Source organism: Dicentrarchus labrax, unplaced genomic scaffold (genome assembly GCF_905237075.1).
Source record: "Dicentrarchus labrax unplaced genomic scaffold, dlabrax2021, whole genome shotgun sequence".
Taxonomy (NCBI): Eukaryota; Metazoa; Chordata; class Actinopteri; family Moronidae; genus Dicentrarchus; species Dicentrarchus labrax.
The window spans coordinates 37,332-48,099 of NW_026136998.1; the positions used below are offsets into that span (position 1 = coordinate 37,332).

The 10,768-nt window shown below is 36.1% G+C and overlaps 1 protein-coding gene and 1 long non-coding RNA gene across 50 annotated transcripts; one reads left to right on the top strand and one right to left on the bottom strand.

Moving 5' to 3' along the window:
• Positions 1-10,768, bottom strand: tspan14 (tetraspanin 14). Its single transcript, XM_051395748.1, has 9 exons — positions 10,627-10,768; positions 8,468-8,564; positions 7,407-7,457; positions 4,366-4,512; positions 3,283-3,453; positions 3,036-3,161; positions 2,908-2,958; positions 1,750-1,863; positions 1-1,043 (listed from the first exon to the last, which is right to left on the bottom strand). The coding sequence occupies exons 2-9, from the start codon at positions 8,546-8,548 to the stop codon at positions 978-980; spliced, it is 807 nt and encodes a 268-aa protein (XP_051251708.1). The 5' UTR covers positions 8,549-8,564; positions 10,627-10,768; the 3' UTR covers positions 1-977.
• On the top strand, positions 7,403-8,471 carry LOC127361252 (uncharacterized). 49 transcript variants are annotated; one of them, XR_007884064.1, is made up of 5 exons: positions 7,403-7,854; positions 7,903-8,004; positions 8,053-8,090; positions 8,155-8,208; positions 8,255-8,471. It is a non-coding gene; the product is annotated as an uncharacterized LOC127361252 (long non-coding RNA). The 49 variants fall into 49 exon arrangements; XR_007884068.1 differs by having other exon boundaries at positions 7,903-7,986; positions 8,053-8,108; XR_007884054.1 differs by having other exon boundaries at positions 7,403-7,826; positions 7,903-8,012; positions 8,071-8,108.

Sequence of the window (10,768 nt, forward strand, 5' to 3'; positions counted from 1 at the left end):
TGCATTTATTGATAAATAGATTTATTTAATATGTACAAATATATGGAACTTTTATGAATAGTTGGCACAGAAAGTGAAGGAAGGAAGGAAACAAATCAAAGTCAGCGATCAGTGATCAATACTGTTCTGATCAATACAAAGAATTTCATTCAGAAATGAAAATATGAAACAAACTAGGATCAAACTTTATTTTTTATAAAAATCCACTTTTATATAAAAACAGAATCCCTTCACAATAAAAGTTGTCTGTTTTTCAAATTAAATCATAAAAAAGTTTCTGTGGTTCTGATTGGCTCAAAAATCCTGAAGTCTTTATTAACACAAAACATTGGAACAAAAAAACGTTATTTATCTAAAGCTCGTTAACATGAATCCAGTGTCAAAGTTCTCCATATTTATGCTCGGCCCATCGATTAGTGATAAAACTGATACTGACATTGATACTGATATTGAAAATAACAATATTTATTTTCTTTATAAAACCCGTAACATAAAAGTTATTTTCAGTTTTCATCAACGTGTCCACATTCAGCTGTTGATCAATCAGTTGATTAGCAGTTTCCACGTTCAACTGTTAGTTTATTGATTTATAGACTGAATGATTCATTGATAAATCAATTCAAAATGATGATGATGATGATGAAGGAGGCACTGAAGGTAAACAGCCAATCAGGTCAAAGGTCACACTGGTTCAATAAACATTCAGAGGTTGAAAGAGCAGAAAAAGACTCAGTTTGTGTTCTTATACTTCAGGAAAAGTAAAGGCAGTGCTGAGCAGTGACAAAACAACAAAATAAACAATAACAATAAATGTTCTCTTTCAGGACTTTGGCAGCTCCTACATGTTATCAGTTGCCAAAGCACCAACAGGAAGTGAAGGCAGATACAGGAAAAGAAGAAGGCACGTCTGACTTAAGAAAGCAGGTGGAGGCCCCACCCACTGTATATGGAAGCCCCACCCACTACAGGTGGAGCCTTCAGTAGCTGAATTTCACCTTCTCAATGTCGGAGATCAGAGTCCTGGCCAGGTAGATTCCCACCATCTGATCACAGGTAAACAGACACATCAGTACAGACCAGTACAACACTCAACAGTCTGCTCCTCAGGTTACCAGTAAAGTACCAGTACACATTAAAGTTCCAGTACTCACATTAAAGTACCAGTACTCACATTAAAGTACCAGTAAAGTACCAGTACCCCCATTATATTACCATGAAAGTTCCAGTAAAGTACCAGTACCCCCATTATATTACCATGAAAGTTCCAGTAAAGTACCAGTACTCACATTGAAGTACCAGTAAAGTACCAGTACCCCCATTATATTACCATTAAAGTTCCAGTAAAGTACTAGTACTCACATTAAAGTACTAGTACTCACATTAAAGTTCCAGTAAAGTACCAGTACTCACATTAAAGTACCAGTACTCATTAAAGTACCAGTAAAGTACCAGTACTCACATTATATTACCAGTAAAGTACCAGTACTCACATTATATTACCAGTAAAGTACCAGTACTCACATTATATTACCAGTTAAGTACCAGTACTCACATTAAAGTACCAGTACTCCCATTATATTACCAGTAAAGTACCAGTACTCAGTAAAGTACCAGTACTCCCATTATATTATCATTAAGGTTCCAGTAAAGTACCAGTACTCACATTAAAGTTCCAGTAAAGTACCAGTACTCACATTAAAGTACCAGTACTCACATTAAAGTACAAGTACTGTGACAGAGTATTTGTACCTGCAGCAGAGAGATCACAACGAAGACGATGGCCACAGTGTAGAGATTCCCAGGTAACCAGTCCTCTAATGCAACAATGCAACCTTTAACGTAGATATCATCATTCCAGGCCCTCTGTGCAGAGAACGTAAGAGAATGTTAGAGAACACATTACCGACAGAACGTTGGAGAACACGTTACCGACAGAACGTGAGAGAACACCTTAATGACCAAAGCTTAGAGAGCACATAACGGGCAGAACCTTAGTGAACACCTTAATGACAGAAGCTTAGGGAGAATGTTACCGACAGAACGTAAGGGAACACCTTAACGACAGAACGTTAGAGAGCACGTTACCAACAGAACCTTAGAGAGCATGTTACAGACAGAACCTTAGAGAGCATGTTACAGACAGAACGTTACAGAACACGTTACAGACCGAACCTTAGAGAACACCTTAACGACAGAACCTTAGAGATTCTTTGATAAAGCTTATAGTTAGGGCTGGATCAGGTGAGTCCTGAACCATCCCTTAGTTATGCTGCTATAAGCCTAGACTATCGGGAGATTTCCCATGGTGCACTGAGCTCCTCTCTTCCTCTCTCTTTCTGCACTCATTCATGTTCCATTAATGCATGTTACTAACTTCACTTCTTCCCCGGAGTTCTTGTGCTTTCTCGTCTTGCAGGTTCTTATTGATCCTGGTGGAGCCTCCTGCCATGGTCCTCCTAGATTGCCATTGCCAATACTGTTGTTGCTGTGCACCTGTCTGTCTGTTTGTCTCTCGCTCTCTCTCTCTCCCTCCCTGTCTCTCCCTCTCTCTCACCCCAACTGGTCGAGACAGACGACCACCCACCTAGAGCCGAAGGATCTGTCCTAGGTTTCTGCCTTTTAACATGCAGTTTTTCCTTGCCCTTGTCTCCAAGGTCTTGCTCATGGTGGTACTGTTGGGTCTCTGTAATTAATGTTTTAAAGAGTTCGGGCTAGACCTGCTCTATTTGAAAAGTGTCCTGAGATAACTTCTGTTATGAATTGGCGCCATACAAATAAAATTGAATTGAATTGAATTGAATAGAGAGCACTTTACAGACAGAACGTTAGAGAACACGTTACCAACAGAACGTTAGAGAACACGTTACCGACAGAACGTTAGACTGAAGGAACAGTAAGTGAGCTCACCTTTGGTCTGTTTCTCACATCGTAACCACACTGACTGTTCACCACCGAGTCCTGAAACAAACACAAACATACTGTTAACACACTTGTTTCTATGTGTATTAATCAGTATTAATCAGTGATCAACTCACAGCAGGATCGGTGATGCAGCAAGAGAAAGGAACCCCACACTTCTCTCTGCTGCGATGAGTCCCGTTACAGCTGAAATAAACATTCTGATCCCAGTCGTCAGGTTCCTGAGCTCCACAGCAGTGGTTCTGTTCATAGAACAAGATAATAAAGGTGTAACTGAAGGTTCCACAGCAGTGGTTCTGTTCATAGAACAAGATAACAAAGGTGTAACTGAAGGTTCCGGAGCTCCACATTATGACAGGTTACCATCCTCTGCAGAGAGTCGATGAGGTTCTGCAGGTCGATGTCATCTCTGTACGCTTTGATGTTTGCTAGGAAGAACTCGTTGATCCACTCTCTGACCTGACTCTGAAAAACCACTGCCAGCACCGCCGCCGTCAGCTCCAGGATGAAGATGAAGCCAATCACGCCCGAAAACTGAGTGCAAAGCAACGACTAGGTTAACGTATGTTAGCGTAGCGTACAGATGTGTTTAACGTACAGATTTGTTAGAGAACAGGTGTGTTAGAGAACCGATCTGTTTAAAGTACAGATGTGTTTAACATACAGATGAGTTTAACATACAGATGAGTTTAAAGTACAGATGTGTAAGAGAACAGATGTGTTAGAACAGATGTTTTTAAATTACTCATGTGTCTAACGTACAGAGGTGTTAGAGAACAGATGTTACAGAACTGATGTGTTTAACTTACAGGTGTTTTTAAAGTACAGATGTGTTTAACGTACAGATGTGTTAGAGAACAGATGTTTTTAAAGTACAGATGTGTTTAAATTACTGATGTGTTAGAGAACAGATGTCATAGAGAACAGATGTGTTAGAGAACAGATGTGTTTCAATTACTGATGTGCTTAACGTACAGATGTGTTAGAGAACAGATGTGTTTCAATTACTGGTGTGCTTAACGTACAGATGTGTTGGAGAACAGATGTCATAGAGAACAGATGTGTTTCAATTACTGATGTGCTTAACATACAGATGTGTTAGAGAACAGATGTGTTTAAATTACTGATGTGCTTAACATACAGATGTGTTAGAGAACAGATGTCAGAGAACAGATGTGTTTAAATTCCTGATGTGCTTAACATACAGATGTGTTAGAGAACAGATGTCAGAGAACAGATGTGTTTAAATTACTGATGTGCTTAACGTGCAGATGTGTTAGAGAACAGATGTCAGAGAACAGATGTGTTTAAATTACTGATGTGCTTAACGTACAGATGTGTTAGAGAACAGATGTTTTTAAAGTACTGATGTGTAAGAGAACAGATGTTTTTTAATGTACTGATGTGTTTGAAGTACTGATGTTTTTACAGATGTGTTTAACCTACAAACTTTAGTAGACAGATGTTTTCTCTCAGAGCTCCCACACAGCCGGCAAATCCCAGGATGAAGGTGACTCCGCCCACCACCAGGACCAACCAGACCGGGTCGAAACCATGCAGCCGGGTCACCTGGGTCAGATCCAACAGGACTCCCTGTAGAAAAGGTGAGAGTTCTATGTAATCTGATGTAACATGTACAGATTCAATTCAAATAATCAAACTAAGTTTTAACTCTTGCCCACAAAACGCTGTCATTAGGGACCGAGCCAGTATGAACTGGAAGGTCTCTATTGTTTTTCCTTCGTTTATTATTATTATTATTATTATTTTTAGGCCACTTTAACTGCGATTTTGAGCCTTGCGCATTTACACACTCTCAATTTTATTTGGCAGATTTGTGAAGCCTCATTTAACTTAGAGATTCTATGCGTCACATGCGGATCAGCCAGTAGGTAGGACACTAGGTGGCGCTGTTTCGGCCGATTTTGAAAGGCTAATAACTCCCGCATAGTTTGTCTCACATTCAAAAACCTTATATCCACGCGTTCGGTGAATTGAGCTGAACCTCCCCATATAGGCCACGCCCACTTCCGCCTAGATTTTTTTTTTTCTAGAGCGCAAAATGTCCATAAATCACTTTTTCGTGTTCCTCCTACACACTTTGTCCGATGCGCACGAAACTTTGCACGTTTCATCTGTGGACCGTCCTGACAACAAAAGTAATTTGAAGAATTTTGATATTATAAAACATAAGGAAGTTATAAAATTAGCACTTCCTGTTGATTTTTCATCAAAAAAGGAAGTGGACCATTTCTCCACATTGGTATGTCCTATTTACACCAAGCTTGGGTCCATAGTTCCCCATGTCTTCCTTAGGCATCGTGCACAATTTCAGGTCATCACCACAAGGTGGCGCTCTTTAAAATGAAGGAGTTTATAGCTCTACAACGGTATGTGTGATTAAGATGAAACTTTGTATGCTGCTTCCCCATGGCTCCCTGAGGCTCACCTAAAAAGGAAAAAAAATCACGCCACTAGGTGGCACTCTGGTGGCAGGGTAAATCACTGTGCGGACACCGTAATAGTTATGAATATGAAAGTTATTGGGCACGTGTAGAGTGCTGCCTGAAGCTCACATACCAAAAATCGTGTTTCTCGTGCTTGTAGCGCCCCCTACAGGATAAAAATAAATCAGCCCCGGCGCCACGTTTCACCGATATGTACGAAACTCAATAGGCATGTATAATGTGCCGGGGCGTACAAAAAAGCCTCTTGGACCCATACTTCAAATCCCACAGGAAGTCGGCTATTTTCGTTGAAAATTTGCACTTTTGGCAGCCATTTTGTGGTCATTTTGACCTTTTGGGCTTCTTTGTGAACTAACTGCTCCTAGGGAATTTATCGGATCTGCTTAAAAATTGGGCAGTACAGTTAAAACATGCTGCTGAATGAACGCATTTCATTTTGTGACTGTACGTTGAAGGGCGTGTCCGTGGCCTGCCGTCAAAGTTGGCCATTTAGAACTAATGTCACACTGTGATGTCATTTTTGCATTTCAGGGCTTCTATTTGAATGATGCCCTCCTACAGCTTCTATTGGATCTTCTTCAAAATTGGGCAGTCCAGTCACAACGTGGTGCTGAATGAACGCATTATATTTTGTGACTGTACGTTGAAGGGTGTGTCCGTGGCGTGCCCTCAAAGTTGGCCATTTAGAACAAATGTCACACTGTGATGTCATTTTGGCCTTTCAGGGCTTCTATATGAATGATCTCCTCCTACACGTTTCAAAGGATCTTCTTCAAAATTGGGCAGTACCGTCACAACATGCTGCTGAATGAACGCATTTCATTTTGTGACTGTACGTTGAAGGGCGTGTCCGTGGCGTGCCCTCAAAGGTGGCCATTTTGAAGCCCGTGGTCCTGTATTTGAACAAACAAAGTCCTTGAGACTTTATCAGATCTGCTTCAAAACTTGACAGGACTCTTGAATAATCTTGCTGATTACAAGTTGTGCTATTTATGACTGTACGTTGAAGGGCGTGTCCCAGGTGTCTCGTCAAAGTTGGACATTTTGAATTCTGTGGTCTTTTTTTTTCAAAGTGATGAAACACAAACACCCCTCCACTCCCACTAGCCACATCTACAAACCATATTTCCTAGGGAGTATTGTTCGTGGAGCAGAGTGGGAAACTGCTGGAAGTCAAGTGTTAAATTGCAAGATAAATAGGGGACTTATCAAATCGACTTCAAAATTGGACAGTCTTATAAAAACAAAGTGTACATGAAGAGTTGAGCTATGTGTGACTGTACGTCAAACGGCATGCCACTGACCCCTTGTCGAATTCAGATGATTTTCCATTAAGCGGTACTCATAACTTCAGTGTGCAATGTCCAATTTCCAATAAACTTCATATATTCTGTAACAGTCTCGCCCTGAACACGTCCTCATTGCATAAGCCTACGTATTACAGTCCTGCCATGAACTTGTCCACGTGACAAGATTCAGATAAAGTGAAAGCACAGCATACTGGCACCAGGAAGGAAGCGCTGCGTGGCGATACGGAGCTGATTTGGAGCAGATTTACGCCACGTATTCGCGTTGCGGTCCGCGCTTGTTACGACGGCACGTGCGTGGCCTCGGCGCACCCCGACCTCACATGACGCGTTTGCGGCGCGCCCCGACGAGCGCCGGGTGCGAGGTCCCGCCCAACGCTGCTTGCAGCTTTAATTTATATTTAATGTTCAGAACCAGAATCATACACACAATATATTCTCACATCTGTGACAGCTGTAGATTGCTGGAACAGTGGAAAGACTAATAAAGACGCTCTGTTGGAGTTTGAGTCAATTAAGTGCATTAACATGGAAATTAAGCTAGTCTTAAAGACAGATGTACGGGTGTATTTTTCTGTTTGATGAGGGACTATTGCTCTGAATAGAACTGAATAGAACAAACAGGAACACAGATTGAGAAACACATTGCCGATATATTGATTACTATTCCTAGCAACACTACTGCTTTATTATTTGAATACAGTTCACTCACCTTTTCACTCCACGCCCAGAAACCTGCTGCAATGAAGGCAGCTCCAGCCAGCTGAAACACAGAACCAACGTTTAGACGGGTCCAATGACAGACACACACCAGGAGAACAGAGGAGAACAGAACAGAGAAGAATAGAACAGAACAGAGGAGAACAAGCAGGAACGCAGATTGAGAAACACATTTCCTGCTCCATCAACCGCACAGGATACCATGACATCACTTCCTGTTAACAGATAACAGGAAACAGCTTTCAGTCTCAAAGAAAACTAGCCTCTGTCTCATGTCAACAGGTAAAGAGGTGTAAAGAGGTGTAAAGATGTGTAAACAGGTAAAGAGGTGTAAAGAGGTGTAAACAGGTAAAGAGGTGTAAAGAGGTGTAAACAGGTAAAGAGGTGTAAACAGGTAAAGAGGTGTAAACAGGTGTAAACAGGTGTAAACAGGTAAAGAGGTGTAAACAGGTAAAGAGGTGTAAAGATGTGTAAAGAGGTGTAAAGAGGTGTAAACAGGTAAAGAGGTGTAAAGAGGTGTAAACAGGTAAAGAGGTGTAAACAGGTAAAGAGGTGTAAACAGGTGTAAACAGGTAAAGAGGTGTAAACAGGTAAAGAGGTGTAAAGAGGTGTAAAGAGGTGTAAAGATGTGTAAACAGGTAAAGAGGTGTAAAGAGGTGTAAACAGGTAAAGAGGTGTAAAGAGGTGTAAACAGGTAAAGAGGTGTAAACAGGTAAAGAGGTGTAAAGATGTGTAAACAGGTAAAGAGGTGTAAACAGGTAAAGAGGTGTAAACAGGTGTAAACAGGTAAAGAGGTGTAAACAGGTAAAGAGGTGTAAACAGGTGTAAACAGGTAAACAGGTGTAAACAGGTAAAGAGGTGTAAACAGGTAAAGAGGTGTAAACAGGTGTAAACAGGTAAAGAGGTGTAAACAGGTAAAGAGGTGTAAAGAGGTGTAAACAGGTAAAGAGGTGTAAACAGGTAAAGAGGTGTAAACAGGTGTAAACAGGTAAAGAGGTGTAAACAGGTAAAGAGGTGTAAAGAGGTGTAAAGAGGTGTAAACAGGTAACTCACCCAGAAGATGATGTTGTAACTGAACATCAGGTATTTGTAGCAGCAGCTGACCTCTGCGTTGTCATATCGATAATAGTACATCTGTTCCAACAACACACTGCAGTTATATAAATATATAAATATATAATGTATAATGTATATAATATATAATGTATAATGTATATAATATATAATGTATATAATGTATAATGTATATAATATATAATGTATATAATGTATAATGTATAATGTATATAATATATAATGTATATAATATATAATGTGTATAATGTATAATGTATATAATATATAATGTATATAATGTATAATATATAATGTATATAATATATAATATATAATGTATATAATGTATATAATATATAATGTATATAATATATAATGTATAATGTATATAATATATAATGTATATAATATATGTTTATAATATATAATGTATATAATATATAATATATAATGTATATAATATATATAATGTATATAATGTATAATATATAATGTATATAATATATAATGTATATAATGTATAATGTATATAATATATAATGTATATAATGTATAATATATAATGTATATAATATATAATATATAATGTATATAATGTATATAATATATAATGTATATAATATATAATGTATAATGTATATAATATATAATGTATATAATATATGTTTATAATATATAATGTATATAATGTATAATGTATATAATATATAATGTATATAATATATAATATATAATGTATATAATATATATAATGTATATAATGTATAATATATAATGTATATAATATATAATGTATATAATGTATAATATATAATGTATATAATATATATAATGTATATATTATATAATGTATATAATATATATAATGTATATAATGTAGATAATATATAATGTATATAATGTATATAATGTATATAATGTATATAATATATAATGTATATAATGTATATAATGTATATAATATATAATGTATATAATATATAATATATAATGTATATAATATATATAATGTATATAATGTATAATGTATATAATGTATATAATATATAATGTATATAATGTATATAATATATATAATGTATATAATGTATATAATATATATAATGTATATAATGTATAATGTATATAATATATAATATATAATGTATATAATATATAATATATAATGTATATAATATATAATGTATATAATATATAATGTATATAATGTATAATATATAATGTATATAATATATATAATGTATATAATATATAATGTATATATTATATAATGTATATAATATATATAATGTATATAATGTATATAATATATAATGTATATAATGTATAATGTATATAATATATAATGTATATAATGTATATAATATATAATATGTATATAATGTATATAATGTATATAATGTATAATGTATATAATGTATAATATATAATGTATATAATGTATAATATATAATGTATATAATATATATAATGTATATAATATATAATGTATATATTATATAATGTATATAATATATATAATGTATATAATGTATATAATGTATATAATATATAATGTATATAATGTATAATGTATATAATATATAATGTATATAATATATAATGTATAATGTATATAATGTATAATGTATATAATATATAATGTATATATTATATAATGTATATAATATATATAATGTATATAATGTATATAATATATAATGTATATAATGTATAATATATAATGTATAATGTATCCATGTTAGCATGATAACACTGACTTAGTTTAGCAGTTAGCTGCAGTTAGCAGTTAGCTGCAGTTAGCAGTTAGCTGCAGTTAGCAGTTAGCTCCCTCTCACAGCAATCATCACATACTAACGTTAGCTTAGCTGAAGCTAATCTGAAACTCCGGATGTAAGTTAGTAAGTTACTTTCTGTCGACATAAACGCGCGTTTGAGTTTTTCTTTCCGTACATTGGCGACTTTAGTTGGCCGACCGTCCGGTGACTGTGTCCAGTACCGAGCCCGAACCCGTTAATGTTCCGTTATCAAGCGTTAATGAAGAGTTTCTGTTCGTTCTGACCGGAAACAGCTAATGCTAACGCTAGCTGTGTAAAGTTTACAGCACATATAAAGAGTAGAAGAAGAAGAGACTTTAACGAAAGTAACAGACTTACCTCAGATCAGCTTCTGTTGTTGTTGTTGTTGTTGTTGTTGTTGTTGTTGTTACTCTTTAACACAAACACACCCTGCTGACAACGGACTTCTTCTTCTAGTTCTCTTCCGTCACAAACGCTGACTCTTCTTCTTCTTCTGGTT